At 47.0% G+C, this 20474-nt stretch overlaps 1 protein-coding gene across 1 annotated transcript in view; it reads left to right on the top strand.

The window, feature by feature from the left end:
* Positions 1 to 20474, top strand: part of LOC118417398 — a 162503-nt gene that overhangs the window by 76948 nt on the left and 65081 nt on the right. Inside the window, exons 88-107 of the mRNA XM_035822954.1 lie at positions 452 to 561; positions 1048 to 1201; positions 1839 to 2003; positions 2244 to 2396; positions 3109 to 3288; positions 3629 to 3850; positions 4409 to 4756; positions 5216 to 5503; positions 6003 to 6138; positions 7443 to 7593; positions 8209 to 8389; positions 8926 to 9265; positions 9628 to 9806; positions 10174 to 10353; positions 10830 to 10991; positions 16818 to 17006; positions 17441 to 17578; positions 18212 to 18367; positions 18888 to 19136; positions 19595 to 19747. Of these exons, the coding sequence (XP_035678847.1) occupies positions 452 to 561; positions 1048 to 1201; positions 1839 to 2003; positions 2244 to 2396; positions 3109 to 3288; positions 3629 to 3850; positions 4409 to 4756; positions 5216 to 5503; positions 6003 to 6138; positions 7443 to 7593; positions 8209 to 8389; positions 8926 to 9265; positions 9628 to 9806; positions 10174 to 10353; positions 10830 to 10991; positions 16818 to 17006; positions 17441 to 17578; positions 18212 to 18367; positions 18888 to 19136; positions 19595 to 19747 (3834 nt within the window). The remainder of the gene's footprint in view (positions 1 to 451; positions 562 to 1047; positions 1202 to 1838; positions 2004 to 2243; positions 2397 to 3108; positions 3289 to 3628; positions 3851 to 4408; positions 4757 to 5215; positions 5504 to 6002; positions 6139 to 7442; positions 7594 to 8208; positions 8390 to 8925; positions 9266 to 9627; positions 9807 to 10173; positions 10354 to 10829; positions 10992 to 16817; positions 17007 to 17440; positions 17579 to 18211; positions 18368 to 18887; positions 19137 to 19594; positions 19748 to 20474) is intronic.

Below are 20474 nucleotides of genomic sequence, written 5' to 3'. Positions count from 1 at the left end.
CCACGTAAGACGGCCCCAGCAGATGCAGGTTTATCATTTGGAGTTTCCATCTCGTAGGAGGACTTCCGACCAAGGATGCAAGGGGTTCCTCCTACCCCTGACTCGTGTGTCATGGCGGGTGCGTCATGCCCGAACATGCCCCTATGGCCTGTCACCACAACAAAGGCCTGTCACTGCCACTAGCCGCAGCTATGTACTCATTTACACCTGAGTTAGGTGAGGAAAGTCGTGTAAAGTGCCTTTCCCAAGGGCACAAGATCGGTGACACGGCAAGCGGATTTGAACCCGGGACCTCTCGGGCCTGAGACCAACGCGCTCCCGATCGTGCCACGCGGTCCCACATGACATAAATATAGGTATTATATATAATATGTATATAATATAATAAATATAATACAATACATAGCTGTTTTGATATTATATAAGACAATGCTTCCTTTTGTTCCTTCAGGTGAGCACACAGGTGTGGGCGGGATCTGCCCACCTGGCCACTACTGCCCCACAGGTACCCCCCTGCCCCTGGGGTGTGAGGCAGGGACCTACCAGGACCTGTACACGCAGGTAAGCACAGTATGAGTGATCCAATACAAAGTGGTCACAACATAAGCTAGTTAGCTGCCCAGTGTCCACACTGTATTGTCGTTGTTGCAATTCGAATAAAGTCAAGGATCCAATACAATGAATTTTGCTATAGACCTGTTTTACTTGCAGTTTAGGTTTGGTTCTTCTCTAACTTTGTGTTTACTAGACTTAACATTGAGTTGATATGATTGAATGTGTATATAAGTCATATTATTATTTGCGTTGAACATCACCCTATGACATACTCGTTTCTGTGTGGCTATCAGTATTATTCCTCATCGGATCTTGATTTAGCATCATTTGTTACTTTTGTTCTATTTCATTTGACTTTCTGTAATGACTGTAATCTGTTTCTGTGCCTTATGAGCACATGTGTGCTGGGCGACTGTCAGTTGCAAGACAATTTTTCTTTCATTCATTCATTCATTCATACATTCAAACATTCTTTCATTCCTTCATTCCCAGGCTGACTGCAAGCCCTGTCCTGAGGGGTACTACTGCGAGGCTAACTTCACCACGTACGCAGACACGCCCTGTCCGTCAGGGCACTACTGTCCTGAGAACACCACGTACGACAGGGAGTGGCCCTGCCCCGCCGGCACCTTCAACAACCTCACAGGTCTGAACTGTTAATGGTTTATCATTTAGCTCATTTAAGATTCTGCCTTTTGTTTAAGAAGCATATTAATGCTTAATTTGAAGATCTGCTACATGAAAACAGTCTGAGGGCAAGTCTGCACACACAGTTTCACGGAGAGAATTCAGTCCGAGCTCTGTTCTCGCAGTTTATCTTAATGGTCGTAGAATGTGGTCTTATAGTATAACTACCAAAAAAGCAATTCTATTCTCACACAACACATATTCATGTACACATTACTGTCATACCAACATACACTAATGTCCCCATGCCACAAAGGGGTGGCGTCACCCTCCCAACATGCACACTACTCCTAACACTGTTATCCCCACCCCAGGGATGCCTGACGATTCTGCCTGTGTGAGCTGCACCCCGGGGTCCTACTGCCAAGGCCTGTGGAACCCCCACCCCACAGACGTGTGTCCCCAGGGGTGGTGTCACCCTCCCCACACCCACACACACTTCTAACACTGTTATCCCCACCCCAGGAATGCCTGATGACTCTGCCTGTGTGAGCTGCACCCCAGGGTCCTACTGCCAGGGCCTGGGGAACCCCCACCCCACAGATTTGTATCATCCCACGCCACACACACTTCTAACACTGTTATCCCCACCCCAGGGATGCCTGACGACTCTGCCTGTGTGAGCTGCACCCCAGGGTCGTACTGCCAGGGCCTGGGGAACCCCCACCCCACAGACGTGTGTCATGAGGGGTGGTACTGCAGCGGAGGGGCCGACGAGCCTGAACCGTCCAACCCAGCTACAGGAGGGCAGTGTCAGCCTGGTAGGGAAAATTAACTTTTCGTGTTATGTCCGAATACAAAGTTTTGTGAAGCCAACTTTAAACTAAGTAGTCAACTCTTGAAGTCATTATCAGAATCTATAGTAAATGTAGCTGGAAAGCTGATTCTTCTAATCAATGGTTTTGTGGCAAAACATTTGAATCAAATACAAACTTTTAGGAAATGTAGCAGCGGTAGCCGGAATTATACCATAATTTGGTCTCATGTTCCCTTCCCCCCAGGTGAATACTGCCCCCTGGGGTCGAGCCTCCCCACCCCCTGTACGGCAGGATGGTACTGTGACGTAGCAGGACTCCCCACCCCCACGGGCCTGTGCCATGCCGGGCACTACTGCACCAACGGCTCCACCACAGCCACACCTACCGGAGTGGGAGGTAAGGGAGAAAATAATGTGTGACTTTTATATAACGACTAAGTCTTTGCTCATTGCACGGCCATTGACCATTTCTGGGCACAAATTGCGCTCACTGTTTCAGCATCTCTCCTCCCGATTCAAAAACATCAAGCTTCCGCATGTTCAACTAACCGACTCAATAGGTGAAGCAGGGGTCACGTTTGCTTCTTTAATGTACACATCTTGGATATAGGCAATCTCACTTCTGACTCACACATCTTGACGAAGATGTGTAGGCTTTTACAAATGTTCAAACAATATGACAACAACTCAAGGGACTGAGGAAAAATGGTGATTGGAAGTGGTTGTTACAGACAAGAGTTCACAAATTGGATGGTACTGACGTTTTCACAGGAGGATGTTAGCTGTGTGAGGTTGTTGGCAAGCCAGGTCTGACTGTACCTTCCTGAAAGGAACCTTGGAACGTGTGTGCCCTAAAAGCCCACTTGGGCAAACACGTACACATACACACACACACACACACAATAATGTGGAACAAAAGTAGGTCCTGCCAGGCAATCTCCTTTGCTAGTGTCCTGAATTCTCTGTTACTTCTGTTTATTTATAGGTGATGAGTGTAGCCCGGGACACTACTGTGTGGAGGGAAGCAGTAGCGAACAAGCCTGCCCCCCACACACACATGTGGTCTCTATGCGAGTGCTCTAAATACTCTGCTTTACTTGTTTCCCCAGGGGATGAATGCAGCCCAGGACACTACTGTGTGGAGGGCAGCAGCAGTGAACAAGCCTGTCCCCCAGGGTCCTTCCTGCCATCCTCCGGGGCCCAGAACAGCTCCTACTGCCTGGACTGCACCGCTGGCTCCTACTGTAACTCCAGCGGACTGGCAGCCCCTACTGGGGACTGTACCCAAGGTGGGTTTATAGGGACTTTTTTTACACTATAGCACTTGTTCTTTGAGGAGTGGAAAATACTGATACTCTTCTTTGGCTGTCAACAAAAATCATCAACTGTAAATGTTTTGCTTTGTTTTATGGAATAAAATCTTTTCTTCAGTTGATGACTTAAATTTTCATAAAAGATTTGTTCCATAATTTTGAATTTTTTTATAACATTGATTGGTCTCTATTCATCTGATTTTTTTTCAACTTGACAGTAGCAATAAAATCTAATGGAAATCTTTGATGTTTGTACAATGGGGTTTACGTAATACATAGAAATAAGGAATTTTTGCTTTTTCTCCCCCATCCCCAGGTTACTACTGCCCCGGTGGCCAGACAATCCCCACCCCCAACAGCTTCCCCTGCCCGGTAGGGCACTACTGCGAGCAGGGGGTGGGGGCACCCGAGGCCTGCCCCCCTGGGACGTACCAGGACCTCACCAGGCAGAGCGGCTGTAGGGAGTGTCCCCCCAGCTTCTACTGCGACACCTCAGATGGTCCTGTGGTCAACTACACTGCATACGTCTGTCCACAAGGTAAGGACTGGGTGTGAGAGAAGGTAGACCCAGAGAAAATTATGGCTTCATAACAATTACACGTTCAGCACTATGGACAGATATTACTAATGACACTTTACAAGGCTTCTCTACTCACCCAGGCGTAACAACCTGACTTTGGTAATATCTTATTACTATCATCGCATGTCAAAAAGTGGAAAAAGTTAGCTTCCAAAATGTACAATAAACTTGGAATACATATGATCCTGTGTTCAATTACACTACATGAATATGGGACCAAGAAAGGAGGAAAACAGTACTGATTTTATAACAGCAACTCATTCAGCACTAAGGACAAGTACTATCACTGAGTCAGAATAGCTAGCTTGTTTGAAAGCTAGCGTGTAAAACTTCCAATACGATGCATGCACATTTTATAGTCTTTCACTGTCTAATAAATGTTCAGCTAACTTCTTGTAATAAATGGTCAAAGAACAGTCAATCCAAACAATATCAAGCAAATAAGCATATGTCAAATTTACAATGTCTTTCCATAATAAAAGTGACCACGGTTGTGTAATGGTTTGTGTGTACCAGGTTACTACTGCCCCAACGGTACAGAGATCGCCACCGCCTACCCCTGCCCAGAGGGGACCTTCAGTAACGTCACAGGGCTGTCCGAGGAGGCCCAGTGCAGTGCCTGTCTGGGTGGGTTCTACTGCGGAGAGAGGGGCCTGACCGCGCCCACCACGCCCTGCGCACCCGGATACTTCTGTAAGCAGGGCGCGACCGAGGCTGCCCCAGACCAGGGCGCCGACGCTAATGTGTGTCCTGCAGGGCACTACTGTGTGGAGGAGACCACGCAGCCCACCGAGTGTCCCCGGGGAACGTTCTCTAACAAGACTGGGCTCTGGAACCACACCAGCTGCCAGCCATGCACAGAAGGTGGGGTGCTATTACACATCAGGATTTATCTATTTGTGTTTGTTCAATAGTATTGCTGTGATCTGTCACCAACAAGGTCTCCGTGTGTCTAGCAAAGTTTTTCAGGAAGGCCCTGAGAACATACAAGCAACACTCAATCGGCTTCTTTACCATCTTTACTTCTTTACCAGTATAAAATGTGTCAAACATTATACGTGACTGCCTGATACAAAGTCATCAAAGAGAGTGTTGACTGTAGAAAAATATTTTAACTTTATACTTTATATGAGGATTTTGGTCATAGTATTATACCGTATTATTCTTATTGTTTTTTTGTGGTTCAGCCAAAGTCTATCTTGTGTTTTAGAAGACTGGATCCAATTCAAAAACATCTTGTCAATGTTTCATATCTATGGGGCTATCTATTAGCTCTAACCTTTGATTAGATATAGCTAAACAAATTTCCATTTGTCTCCCCAGGATATTACTGCGAAACAGAAGGTCTGACAGAGGAGAGTGGTCTGTGCCAGGAGGGGTTCTACTGTCCGACCGGCTCCAGCGTCCAAACCGAGATCGTCTGCCCCGCGGGCAGCTACTGCCCCTCCGGCACACACCTGCCCTACCCCTGCCCGAGTGGTACATTCTCAAACAGCACCAGGCTGGCTGCCAGGACGGACTGTACCAACTGCACATCGGGGTGGTACTGCCAGCAGTCGGGCCTTACTGAGGAAGAGGACCTCTGTCAGGAAGGCTACTACTGTCCTGAAGGTACGCAGCATGAAAACAAGGACTTTCTCTTTTGGTACTTTGTACCCAATTGTTTGCTTGTTTATTTGTTTGGTATTTTGACTGAGGCAATCAAGGGCTCTGATGTTGATAACTATATTCTTGATTATATGTACATTGCAGATGACTTGCATAGATGTTACAGAAATCACGCAATGGCCTCTTAATGTATTTCATTAGTATTAGTTATATTACTATAATGATATTACTAATATTGATAATTGAGAATATTACTGTTATTTCTTCTACTTGATTACAACCTTACAGCTGGTTAAGATTTCGAAATAGTCCAGAGGAAAAGACTTCCAAAAAGGAATGACTGACTTTTGCTAAAATCTTAACAATCTAGTTAATGAGTTGTACATTTTTTTCTAGGAAAACAGTTCTTGTTGCAGACCAGATGAAGAAAATGAGAGAAAAGACTCACAGCACATGCACACAGTATCCTAAACTAAACCCTACTATTGCTTGCTGTTTTTAGGTTCGTCCGTGCCAAACCCAGAAGAGTGCCCCATCGGTCTGCACTGCCCACAGGGCTCCCCCACCCCACAGGCCTGCTCGTCTGGGTACTTCACTAACACCACAGGCCAACATGTGTGTCAGATCTGCCCACCTGGGTAAGTGGAGTTACTGTATTAATCCCCACCCCCAGGGCTCCCCCACCCCAGGGCTCCCCCACCCCAGGGCTCCCCCACCCCACAGGCGTGCTCGTCTGGGTACTTCACCAACACCACAGGCCAGCACGTGTGTCAGATCTGCCCACCTGGGTAAGTATAGTTACAGTACTCACCCCTCCCCCACCCCCACCCCAGGGCTCCCCCACCCCAGGGCTCCCCCACCCCACAGGCTTGCTCGTCTGGGTACTTCACCAACACCACAGGCCAGCACGTGTGTCAGATCTGCCCACCTGGGTAAGTATAGAAAAGGGACGAAAGGCTTCCGAGGGTCCATGTTTGAGTTGACATTTCTCGTTATTTCCTGCGAAATGACATTAAACGGTTACATGGCTGAAAAGCGTAGGAAATGGTGTGTTTTCGGTGCAAATTGTGTTTTGGTCCGCGTCTTACTTCCGGGATATTCCTACGCCTGAATGTGATTAGGCTCGTGACCTAGATTAACCTCTGAAGCGCTGTGTTAAGCCTAGTTGTAATGCCGCGCGCCGTGGATGATTAAAAAAACTGTAGTACTAGAATTTTCTTTATAATTAGCTGGATTACTCGTTAGGTTTTCCTCTTTCTGACAGTATCAGTCGTGTTTGCCGGAAAAATCATCTTCATGTTTTTCTTTCAATGCCAAAATGCCCGATTTTTTGCATTATTTTTTACATGAAAATAATGTTTTTTCCCTCTAATTTTTTAAAATCAGAGAAGTTGAAGGATCGAAACTTAGTTTGTCTTGTAGCTAAAGGAATATGCTTTCACCAGATATACAGTTATTTTGCTTCAGGATAATTCCCTGGTAGAGCTGGTCGCTAGACTTTAGGGTATGCCGCCTACAATTGAAACCCCAAATAAACTGGTGTGTGCCCCCCTAACACCACAGGCCAGCACGTGTGTCAGATCTGTCCACCTGGGTAAGTAAAGTTACAGTATTAACCCATCCCCACTCCAGGGGCTCCACCACCACCAGGGCTTCCCCACCCAAAGGGCTCCCCCACCCCCAGGGGACACCACCCTGACCCCATCCAAGGAACATCAGTTTCTCTTTTGTTTTTCATTCAATTTGAATGAATGTCTGTACAGCATTGTGCCAATTCCTGCTAATTTGCTAAAAAGGTTTGAAAAAAGTACTGACGAAATTTTGAAGGGAGTTTTGTTAAGATAGAATGAATGTAAACATTGTAAATTAGACTTAAGAAGATGCATCAATATCTTAAATCCTGGCTTGTCTAAATCACGTTTGTTACTTCTATCACTGGCAGGTACTACTGCCTGCCTGAGAACGTGACCTCGGGTGACCCCCAGTCGGGGTACCACGCCTGTCCGGAGGGGTACTACTGTCCGGAGGGAACCGGTCTGGACTGGAAACCCTGTCCGGCTGGGACATTCAGCAACCAGGACAAGCTATACAGGGTAAAGGGTTCTTCTTGGAAACTTGGATACTTTATTCAGTCCATTACTATGATACATTAGTCTGTAGATAGCTAATCTTCCTGGACTTCAAGATGTCAAAACAGGACGTATAAACTACATACAATTTTTACAGACTGTAATACAATTACTAATTTGCATGCATCTTGGTTTAAAACCTTTCGTCAAACTCTTTCTATTGATGGAGGAAACAGTAGGTACTTCCTTCTGGCACAAAGTTTTCAGTCAAACTGTCCAAGATTTTTTTCTGGATACAAAAACTGCAGTTGACATTTTATTTATTGGCAGACTGTGGTGGGTAAGTCCCTTTGATAGCAAAACCCAACAATCCTCTATATAGCCGCAGTGAGTTACCAATGCAGCTTGTCAAGGATTCATAGCCTATTTGACTTCACTATGCACTCTGTTAGGAAGATATTTTGTCTTGCAGAAATTCTATTCAATTACGATTCAATCTGTACAACTGGATTGAAAAACGGAGATTTACTTCCAGAATTTTTGAGTGACATCCATCACTCTTCTTCAGGGTCACTAGCAGAACTTTTAGTATCTTACATTAAATCTGTCCAATATTCAAAATCTCTGTGATATTCCCAGCTTGACCAGTGTGAGGACTGCAGCGGGGGTTACTACTGCAGCGAGCCGGCCGCTACCAACGTGACTGGACCGTGCGCAGCCGGGTACTGGTGTGCAGCTGGCGTGGACCGACCGAACCCACACACACCCGGCAATAACGAGACTTATAACGACACATGTCCGCTACTGGGCGGATTCACAGGTGGGTGATATAGGACCTGTTATACACATACCTTGAACATCTCCCGACCTTAATCTATGTTAGCAAAGATTATCTAGTTAAAGAGTCCTATGTCTGCTAAGACACATGTCCACTACTCTGTGAAATGATACCCATTGTACATATACTATCTCATCATCTACCAACCTTAGGCTTAGTCAGGACCATCATAAATACAGATTTAAGAGACCTACCAGGACACATGTCTCCTGTTGGGGGGCTTTACGCGTCAGTGAGAGGTTTTGTTTGAAGTTTGCTGCTAAGGGCAATCCATGTTTTTCTCCAAGTTTTAGACTGAACTTCTGATGCTTTTAAAACAAATCTATCAAAATCTTTTCAATTGATGGAGAAAATCTTAGAATAGAAAGCTGTTATGCAGTTGATATAATATTGTATCGGATATTGTACAAAAATAGCAAGCGTGAGCAGAATGTGCCATGATTTGACTTGACTTATTGAACTTCACACTGTGCCATGTTCTTTTTTTGTCGGTTTGACAACCTTACTTGCTGTTGCAGGAGTAGGAGGAGTGTGCCCGATTGGCTACCACTGTCCGGTCGGCACCGAGCGGCCGCTGGGCTGTGATGCCGGAACGTACCAAGACACAGCGGGGGAGAGCAGCTGCAAGATGTGTCCCCCAGGGTACTACTGTCCTACCAACTCCTCCACATTTATGGGAAACCCCTGCCCCTCTGGATACTACTGCCCGGAAGGCACCACCCGCGACGACGAGTTTGCCTGCCCCAGCGGCACGTTTAACCCCGTCACACGACAGACCAACAACACCGCCTGCCTCAGCTGCAGTCCCGGCCAGTACTGCCAGGTGGCAGGCCTGTCCAGCACCACAGGCAACTGCAGGTGGGTGGCTATTGGACGTTGTTTGAAAGTGTCTAGTTCCTTCATGGCAAATCTGCTATCTTCTGTAGTGAAATGTCCTTCTGTTATAAGAAACCACCTCAGAGTCTATAAAATTGACCTCCTTGTGTTTCATTTTGTTTTTGCCTTCAACCTTGTGGAAGAGTAACAATATGAACTGTGTGATGTAACTTGATATGATTGAATCATTCATTTATTCATTGATGGCTTAATGTATTGGTTTGTTGGTTGATTGAATTTATTGGTTGATTGATGAATTGATTTGACTGAGTAATTGATTGCCACATAATTTTTTCATTGATTGATTGGTTGATTGACTGACTTATTGCTTCCTTCCATCCCAGTGAGGGGTACTACTGCAGCAGAGGTTCTGCAGAGTTCATGCCGACAGACCCCAATGTGGGAGGAAAGTGTCAGCAAGGCTACTACTGTCCCGTGGGCTCCGAGGCGCCGACCTCGTGTGACCCTGGCTGGTACTGCTCCTCTTTAGGGATGGCCAGTCCCACTGCTCAGTGTCAACAAGGTTAGTCCTTCAGTAGTACATGTATGTGTACATGTAGATGTTAGTTTGAAAGTTGATCTGTGTTCAACATGGTAGAAATCATACTGAAGCAAGGTTGAAGTGTTGTTTCCAACACAAAAATTAGTCTTACCCAAACTCCAGTCCTTATCAAGGAACGAGCAAACTTTCTGCAACTTATGATCCACTCCTCACCGAGTGACAATGTTCTATCTGCATAATGTGACGTCACAGAAGTGTTAGGTTGCTTTTGGGTCCTTGGAAAAGACTCGAGTGATAATACACTATCACTGTACCTTGCCATTGTATAAAAATGTAATAAGCCCTTGGGAAAGAAGTTGCTGTAAACCTTTATCTCTCCTCCCCTCAGGTTACTACTGCACCCTGGGTGCCTGGGAGAGCAACCCCACAGATAACGTAACCGGAAACATCTGCCCCACCGGCCACTACTGTCCCACCGGCAGCTCCGCCGGTACCCCCTGTAACCAGGGTTACTACCTCAACACAACCGGGAACAGCCAGCCAACCAGCTGCATCAGCTGCACGCCAGGTGAGATGGGGAATCTTTGTTATACACCTGAAATTTCATTTGCTTAATATGTGCAAGATATGGTCATAATGATAGGCTGCCTTAGGACTGTATTAAGGATATTTTGTATTACATGAATGCTTTAGTTAATACTCGTCACGTTCGTACATGGGCAAGCAATCTGGTAATGCTTCACTGTTACATCACCTATATTGTACAGTCAGAGCTAGCCTGAACCTATAGCAAAGGGATAGCCCTGGTGAAGAGGACCGATGAAAACTCAGTATTGCAGTAAAGTACAATGACTTGCAATAGTTCAAGAAGAAGAAAGAATCATGAGTGCCTCCAAACCAACACATCAAACCTTGCTCAAACTTTCAAAGCTCTAGCATAGAACATTTACCTGCAGGCCAGTAGATACCTCTAAGGGTTTATGTTTGCCTACATACCAGTAAAAAGCTCTAACGTGCATGTTTGCCATGTGTGTTCACTTACAGGCCAGTACTGCGGAGGGGAGGGCCTGCCTGAACCATCAGGAGACTGTACCCAGGGCTACTACTGCCCCACCGGCCAGGTCACCCCCACACCTGGGAACTACACCTGTCCTCAGGGTCACTACTGTCCGCAGGGCAGCAGCACACCTCAACCCTGTCCTTCAGGTAGGTAACCTCTGAACTTTCACCTCTAACCCTGACCCTACACCTGTCCACAGGGCAGCAGCACACCTCAGCCCTGTCCCTCAGGTACGTAACCTTCGAATCTTAAATGAAAGTTATCATACCTACCTGGTTAGATAACTACAGTTATACTAGCTACCCGGAGAAATACAATGGCGTTTTCCCTAGAAACCGCAAGGTGGCAGTTCTTCACAGTAAGAGCAAACACAACATCCGGGCACTGACCCTCCCATCATCCTCTTTTCCCGAAACGTCCCGAGTCGAACTACCTCGCTCGAGCCTGGGTCGGGCTAAATAAAGAGGGTGGGACATTGTATTTCTCCGGGTAGCTAGTATAACTGTAGTTATCTAACCAGGTAGGTATGATAACTTTCATTTATACGTCGCTACCCTCCGAAATACAATGGCGACTTTAAAGCCGCGAGAAGGAGGTAGACTGAGACTCACCAAGAAGGTTAAAACCTTGTTGGCCTCACCAAGCCCCCATGGGAGCAGGAGACTAGACCTCTAAGAGTCACACCTCCCTCCAGAGTCATCCAGCTGCTATCGAAGGATGCTTCTGTCTCATCCCCCAATTTTACAGCTGTAAGTGCCGGATGCAAAGGCAGAGCTAACCGACTGTAGTGCCCGAAGGGTACAGTCTTGCCACTTATAAGTTAACTGAGATAAGTGTGCTCTGCCCAAACGGACTCGGCCTCTGGCCGACAACAACTTAGAAAGTTCTGGCTGACACCCAGTCTGTCAGCTTTCACAAATCCTTCAAGGAAAAACCGATGCAGAAGCAGCAGTGCTGTGGTGAGGATGAGCATTGAATAGACTGGTGTCAAAGCCTGAAAGATCCAACATCTTTCAGCCAACTGGCCCAAAAGGCCGACACCACTGGGTTATCAGCCTTAAAGAAGAAACCCCTTAGTCTGATAGGAGATTGACTTCTCCTTAGGTAAGAAATGCCTCACCACACATAAGATCTCACTAAGATCTTAGGAAAGGAGTGACTTCTCCTTAGGTAAGATATGTCTCACCACACCAGATCTCTCTAAGATCTGGGTGCAATCGAACAACGATCTCTCTGTAAGGCTGAGTCAGCCTATCAGATTTGTTAGTTCCATAAGAACAAAACAACTCTGGAAACAAACTCTCGTACAGCATGAGATACAAGGACGCCAAAGTCCAACATCTGTCAGCAGATTACAAAGCCATCAATTGCAAGATTGGCTTAAGCGAGAGCTGTTTCAAATTCAGGGACCTAATGGCTCCCAAGTCTGAAGGAATCTCAGAATCGTACCCACGTCCCAAGACTAAGTACCTCAGTCTTGGAGGGTCACGCGTGTATGCTTAATACACCCGCTTAGAGTTAAAGGCTCTCCAGTCAGACCAGTGTTGTTCTGACTGGACTCCGTCTGTGATCAGACGAGTTGAGAAAATCGCAGAGCCATGAACATTTATGGTCTTATAAAAAAGACCCCCTTGATTAAGGCACAAGAGGTAATCAGTGACCTCCATGGCCGTCGCCTTAGACGGATCCAATGCCCTAGTCTCGCACTCCAGGCTGCCTGATACTGTTTCTGTGAACACAGTCTTGCGGCGCAGCACACGCTACAGGTGCCGCCGGCGCGCCTCAGACGACAAACCCGCAGTGATCAGAGCTTGTCTGACACTATCCGGGCTGTTGGTCTGAGTAACCTCAAACGAGGATGAACTTCCTCTGACCCGGAAGAGGAACACCGTCTTGTTCCATTGGAAAAGACAGTAGATCTCAAACCAGAGTTCCTGTAGGAACAGAAAGCACGGTTGAGATGGCCAAAACTATGGCCATAGATTTCGCCTGATCGAGGCAAATTTCTCATAAGAACGTATAACTCGAGAGGAGGCAGAAAGGTGGAATCCCGTACACTCTCAAGTTGTCCCCTGCAACTTAAAGTGTCGATCTTCCACGCCTTTGGTTCTAGGCACAGAGTGCCAAACGCAGCTGTATTTCAGCCTGGATGCGAACAGATCGACCTTTGGTAGAACTGAAGCATACGCTTGGCGGAAAAGGAGTGGGCGAAAAACTCCACTGGTTTTGGTCTTGGAAACACTCCAGGCGCCAAGTCGGCCTCGGAAATCGGACCCAGCAAGGGTTCCGATGAAAACACCAAACCCTTGCCTAAAGAGGCACACTACCACAAAGCTATGGCTGTCTGGCATAGAAGTTGGCAAAACAACTTCCTTGCCTACATATGTGCGCCACTGCTGACGTATGTATAAGCCTGAGGTGGACTTGACTGTTGCTTGCAAAGCAGGTTTGGTCGAGTAAACGTTGTAGCGAGCTCTAAAAATAGCTCGCTAATACGTGTCTCTCTCTTGAAGAGAGGAACCGTTTTCTCGTCCTGCGTCCACCGCAAAACTGCTCCTCGGACTTGAAGCGAGTCGTCCGTTGTGATAGTTAAACTACCGGACTCGCCCAAAAGTCTCGACTACTCCACCGTGGCAAGCAAGTTGACCCGGTAGCTAGTCCCGAGGGAGCTTCTGGGGACAACACAACTTCGGTGTCCCACAGACGAGTCTCTTTCAGAGCCTCGTTTAGACCATTCTACAAGCTCCAGTGAAAGAGCGTTGCATGTAAGACCACCGCTGACGCTACATCCATGCGCCCTATCACTTCGGCAAAGTGCCAAAGAGACACATGAGGCAAGAAGGTACAAGTCTTGTAAACCTTCACCTTTTTCTCTTGAGGAAGAGATAAGGTCATAAGAAGACAAATGATTTACTTCCATCCAGGAAGATAACTGCTGGGTTGAGATCAATTGGGACTTTCCCAAAAGATCAGGAAACCCACATCATGCGTCATACAACGAACACGTTTGCAGGTACTGGAGACGCTTTGCCCGAGACGAGCCTGATTCAGCAAGTCATCCAGACAAAAACTATCCGAATCCCTTTGAATCGGATGGCACCAACTACTGGTTTAAAAACCGCATATGTCCTAGGAGCGCCAGAGCACCCTGGGACACTTTACTTGAAAAACTCCCCAACTGTTTCTGAAAAGAAACAACAGGAGTTTCTAAGTGACTGGTGTGATAATAAAAAGGCAACCTTGATGTCCAGGTATACCAACCAGTCATCCCCACTTAGGAGGGACATCACGTCCTTGATGTTCTCCAGTTCACGTGTTCTGAAAACACCCTACTGTTTCAGAGGTCTGAAACTATGACTAGACGCCAAGTTCCATCTTTCTTTGGAACCATAAAACCAAAAACGGGGCCAAAAATTAGTCCCCGATTGGAGGATTCTCTAAGGAGATCCCAATTCCGCTGAAGCGAAAACAAGCCACAAGTCATACTTCTGGCCCTGTCACCTCCTCTGGAGGGACAAAAAGACGGAGTCGCCTTGAGAGATGAAACAACGGTCCATCTCGAGCTGACAACACAACGCCCAGTACCCAAGGGTCTGAACAGATGTTTGTCCACAAGAGGGAACAAGAAATCCCTCAAATCTACTTGTAGCTGGGGCAGCAAGGTACCACACACAAAGAGCGACCTGTGCTCAAGCACAAGAGGCGAGGCAATTACTTATTGCCTACCAACTGCGGTGTCCCTTACACCCTTCCGGCCTGTAGCAGCCACGGAAGGAAAGGGATTTCTCCCCGCAGCCACGCCCAAAAACCAAACGGTTAGGCGTTACTGTGGCCAACGGACTGTTATACCAGTCCTGTCGATCGGCGTCTTGGGTGCCTTACGGACTGCTATCCTCTGGGGAATAGCAAGTCCCCAAAACTAGCTACAGCTAGCTTTGGTCAGGTGATCATTTGTGTCTTTGACTGTAGTTAGCCAGACACAAGAACCTATTTTTAACCCAATCATGCACGAAGCGTCTGATTTGGGTGACATGGGGGCAAAACCCCAAACGTTCAAATGTCCCGCAAAATTCAGGTGGCCATTCGTGGTCCTACCTGTCATTCATGGCCCTTGCCTGTTCGCAAGGAAATCCATCCTCATGAACGAGTCAATGAGGTTGCCAGAGGTCAATGACCTTCAAAAAGGACTGTAAGGCCTGCAAAGCAGTGCCTTTATTGTTTAAGCCGGAGCGAATCGTCATGCTATGCGGCATGCATAGCTAAAAAAGTCTGTTACACAGACCGCCATTTCGCTTTCAATACCGGCTATGAGATGAGGCGGAGACCGTCTACACCTGAGAACCGTCAAAAGATACGGTTTATCAGCGAGGAAATCCTCGTTCCAGGTGTGAAGCCTTTCTTCATAAACCAACCCAGAACTCCAGGGGAAAACAACATTCCCTGTGTTCAGGTTTGGTGAGGTCTAAAAGGAAAGTGAAAGGCCTCTCCAGTACAGAAAAGTCTGACTACTTACCTGTTCAGTAATAGCACCGGAGTACTCCACATTCTCGGAAAACATTTCCGAATCTGGAGGAGGCGCATGACCGACTGGTCCTTGGCCTCCGTGTACCACACCCCTGAGTATGTTCTCAGTGGGCAACTGGGCTTATAACGTGGAGGACGCAAAGCGCGCCTCGAACGTTTATCGTCTGAAACGAAAAAACCCACGCACGTGAACCACGTGAAACTGACGGGACTGAACTAATGCCGGTCTCAAGTCAGTCATGAGACGGCTAAACTTCGTGAACACGTTCCAATACAAGTGTTCAACAGGGGATTGGGTCATAAAAACCCCAGTACCTGGCCCCGCTGTAATAGGAAAACAGCGGGGGTGCTTCAAGAAGGCCTGCCGGCAACAAAGTGGCGGCGGACAAGCACTGGTACTGCTCGCAGAAAACCTGCTGCCACGAAGGACAGAGGATTGCGTAAGACTCAGGCGTGACAACCCAGCCAGTGGGAGGGGTCACGCACTCCCTGCCTGCACAAAGATACAGGAGGGTACAGATTCCAACCATGGTCCGTAGACGTGGTTGGGATCATCACTTTGATCATCACCGCTAGACACGAAGAACAGGGCATGTTCGAACATGTCCGTCTAGCACGTGAGCCTGAAAAGAAACGCTGTGAAAGAAACAGCAAAAGGTGATAGTATGCAGACGGTGCAGGCTCCAAGTCCAAAGCGACCTAAAGAGACTATGAAGTCTCAAGAACCTACTGTGAACTAAAAAGGACAGAAAATGTCCCGCTAAGGTAGGAAAATACCACCGAAGCGAGAGACAAAACGATACCACAAACCACTTCGAAGAAGGGCAGTTTCGGGAAAGAGGATGATGGGAGGGTCAGTGCCCGGATGTTGTGTTTGCTCTTACTGTGAAGAACTGCCACCTTGCGGTTTCTAGGGAAAACGCCATTGTATTTCGGAGGGTAGCGACGTATAACCCCTAACCCTACACCTGTCCACAGGGTCACTACTCTCCGCAGGGCAGCAGCACACCTCAGCCCTGTCCTTCAGGTGAGTGACCTCTGAACCTTAACCCCTAACCCTGACCCTACACCTGACCACAGGGTCACTACTGTCCGCAGGGCAGCAGCACACCTCAACCCTGTCCCTCAGGTAGGTAACCTCTGAACCTTAACCCCTGACCCTACACCTGACACAGGGACACTACTGTCCCCAGGGCAACAGCACACCTTAGCCCTGTCCTTTAGGTAGGTAACCCCTGAACTTTAACCCCTAACCCTGACCTGACTCTTGGTAACCACACCTGTCTGGAGGGACACTATTGTTGTCGAACTGTAACCCCTTACCCTGACCTTAACCCCTAATTCTGCTCTGATTCCTGATCCGACTTTACAATCATCTGTAATGCCATTTTAGGCCACAAGGTGTCACTGTTGTACAGAGGGAACCTTAACACTGTTGTTTTCCCCAGGTTCATACCAGGACACAGCAGGGCAGTGGGACTGTGAGGATTGCCCTGCAGGTCACTTCTGTAACGCCACATTTGGTCCCGTGGTGTGGCACGGCAGCTACACCTGCCCCATGGGGTACTACTGTCCGAATGGGACCAGGTATGCAGAGGAGTTCCCCTGTCCACCAGGGACATTCAACAACCTCACAGGTGAGTTCAGCACTTCATACAGGTGTGTTCAGACACTTTAGAAACACCTGGGACAGGTGTTATCAACACCATACAAAGATACTGTAACTGTAGGTCCTCTCGCAGGTTTACGATTACGAGGTTCTTTATTAAGAACCAAGACGTATAAAAAATTAATATTGCCCTGCGGAAGGTGACAGATGGTCACCAAAATGTCAGCTGTGATTTTATGTCTTGCTTGTGAGTTCAGAAACTTGCTATTTACACAAATTTGTTGTCCTCAGTATTGAAAGGGGTTACAGTCTTTTCATGTTAGAACAAATATAATCATTTGAAGAAAGCAAAATAAAACAAAACAACATTAATACCAATTCAAGAAATTGTGCAACTTGTGGTTTAAAGCTCTGATAGAATATATCTAACTGTTTAGCATGATGTATTTCCCCCACCCACAGGAATCCAGTCGGAGGCAGACTGCACGCCATGTGTGGGGCGTTACGCCTGCGATGAGTACGGGCTGGCCTCCCCGCCAAGGTTCTGCGCTGCTGGGTACTTCTGCCAGGAGGGGGCCAACACAACCACTCCTACACTGGGTAGGGGAACTAGCTCCTGTACTTATAGATATCAGTTATGCTAATGTTCATGTATGGGACATTTAGCCCAGTCTCAGCGCTGCTGGGTACTTCTGTAAGGAGGGGGCAAACATCACCACTCCTACACTGGGTATGTAGGGGAACTAGCACTAGTGCTTATAGGTATCAGATATGCTCAGTCAAGTTTTTGTGGGGGGCATTTAGCCCAGTCTTAGCACTGCTGGGTACTTCTGTAAGGAGGGGGCAAACACTACCACTCCTACACTAGGTAGGGGAACTAGCTCCAGTACTTATACATAGTGCATGAGTAACGTTCTGCTTGTTCCCAGGCCCCAATGCTGACATCTACCCTGATGGGTCCTACTTACTTACTTTTTACTTTACTCATTTCACCTCCAAGCCATTGTTTCCAAACAATCTACACTTACAAGTGTTTCCGCATGAATAAGTTTTATGTTCTGTTTATTCCCAGGTCCCAATGCTGACATCTGCCCCGCTGGTTCCTCCTGTCTGAAAACCTTTTTTCTGAAAACCTTTCTTCCATGAACCCCTTCCATTCTTTCCAAACAACCTACACTTTAAGTGTTTAATATGCATGAGTAATTGTTACATGTATGTCTATGTTTTTGCCAGGCCCCAACGCTGACGTCTGCCCTGCTGGGTCCTACTGCCCCGAGGGTACAGACGAGCCCGTGTCCTGCCCCGAGGGCACGTTCAGCCCCACCCCGGGGCTGCAGGCCGTGGGGGAGTGCCTCAACTGTACAGCTGGCAGCTTCTGTAACCAGACAGGTATGAGATTATACTTTTTACTGCATGATCAGTGAACTGCCACTTGGCACATCATGGCATTTCTCCACTTAGTAAAGTTAGGTACAAGTTGTATTAAAAACTGACAAGCCTGCATCTTTTTGAGAATTTTGCTGTAGTTTTGAAAACCGCCTCATGAATTCACTGTACTTTACTTTGAGTAAGATGAGCAAAGTGTTTTGATGTATCTTATTTCAATTTATTTTGCTAAGTTTTTTCACAACTCCTTTACATACCAGTTCACACTTGGGGAATAAAACCTGTTTCTTTTTACCAGATTTTGTTAATATCACTTACTGGTAGCAAATGCTACCGGCCTGAAATCTGTGAATATTTCCAAAATCATATCCAGTTACTGCTGTAGCTGCTTTTTGGCACATGTCGCAATGTATTTCTATATGTGATTCTATATACGTCTCTGTATGTGCATGTGCAAGTGGGAAATTACACAACTTGTGCCTTACAACATTGTACAGCTTACTGTTTCCTCCATGCCTTGCAGGCCTGACTGCAGTAAGTGGGCTCTGCCTGCCCCGCTACTATTGTGTGGAAGGGTCCACCCGCCCTGACCAGCAGATCTGTCCGGAGGGACGCTACTGCGGGGAGGGAACCTTCGACCCTACCCCCTGCCCTAATGGTACGTTCTCCAACTCCACTGGGCTGGATAGCGAGTCGGACTGTACCCACTGCACACCGGGGAGGTACTGTGAGGGACTGGGACTCACCGAGCCAACTGATCTGTGCCAAGCAGGTGGGTGGTGTGTTATACTGATGCTTGGGTCTCTAGGACTTCCTTTTTTATCATGGCATAGCCCTTTATTCAAAATACAGAGATTCTGTTGTTTGGGACAGATGTGCAATGACAAGACAATCATCATGGCCCAGTGTTAGGGTTCTAATGAGAAGTCACAGTGAACCATTTGTAAAATGACATAGTCATCAGTGCCATTTAATGGATAAAGATTAACTCATTTGTCACAATTCCTTTCAACTTCTTAAATGAATTATCAACAAGTTACATGAACCATACAGAAAGAAAGTTAAATTAGAACTGTCAATAATGTTGCAAAATGTTGCAAAACAAGCTTGATTATTTCTAACAATACTGCCCTGCAAGAGACCAATCAGATTCCTTGTAACATTAGACCAATCAAGTTGTAACATTAGACCAATCAAGTTGAAACTAACAATGCTGTATGTACCCCACAGGTTACTACTGCCCGCGCGGCTCCAGCCACCCCAACCCAGTTATCTGTCCCCCGGGGAAGCACTGTCCCGAGGGTAGCGCCGAGCCACAGGACTGTCCTGCCGGGTTCTACGTCGACACTGAGGGGGCCTCGGAGTGCACACCGTGCCCTGCAGGTGGGCTGGTTTGAGCTTTGAGGATGCTGAAAATTTGCTGTTATTGTGAAAACCTGTTATACCTTTCCCAGTGCCTTGCTGATGCTTTTCTCTTTTTCTCTTACTTGCACTTGTCCTTGGTGCTGAACATTTGCTGTTATTACAACAGTCTGCACTTCCTTTTTCTATGTCCTGTTCATACCTGAGGACATTGTAAATGATTAGGTCAGAGACTCTGAGAACCTGGTGTGGCAGTCATCCCTGTCCATGGTGCTGAATTTGCTGAATTTGTGCTGTTATTACAACAGCCATCCCTTCCATTCACAAAGTTATTCTAAGGTTACGGAGAAAGTTGATGTGTTCTTGTTATCTTTGTCCCTGGTGCTGATACAATTGCTGTTATGGTGTCATTTCCTGTTCCCAGGCTCCTATTGTATCCCAGAGAACGTAGTTGAGGGAGATGCATCCACATTGTGCAGTACATAAACAGTAAATAACAACACATGATAGTAAAGGTACATCCTAACCTGCCCTGCTGTATCCAGGCTCCAATTGTATCCCACAGAACGTAGTAGAGGGTGATGCGTCCACATTGTACCCCCCTGTCCCGAGGGATACTTCAGTCTCTAGAGCTGATACGATTGCTGTTATATGTATCCATATATTATATGTGTTGTAACGTTTAATCTTTCCTTCCCAGGCTCCTACTGTATCCCAGAGAACGTAGTAGAGGGCGACGCGTCCACAT

Source organism: Branchiostoma floridae, chromosome 6 (genome assembly GCF_000003815.2).
Source record: "Branchiostoma floridae strain S238N-H82 chromosome 6, Bfl_VNyyK, whole genome shotgun sequence".
Classification (NCBI taxonomy): domain Eukaryota; kingdom Metazoa; phylum Chordata; class Leptocardii; order Amphioxiformes; family Branchiostomatidae; genus Branchiostoma; species Branchiostoma floridae.
Note: the sequence above shows the minus strand (reverse complement) of the source record. Positions and strands in the feature narration are given on the sequence as shown.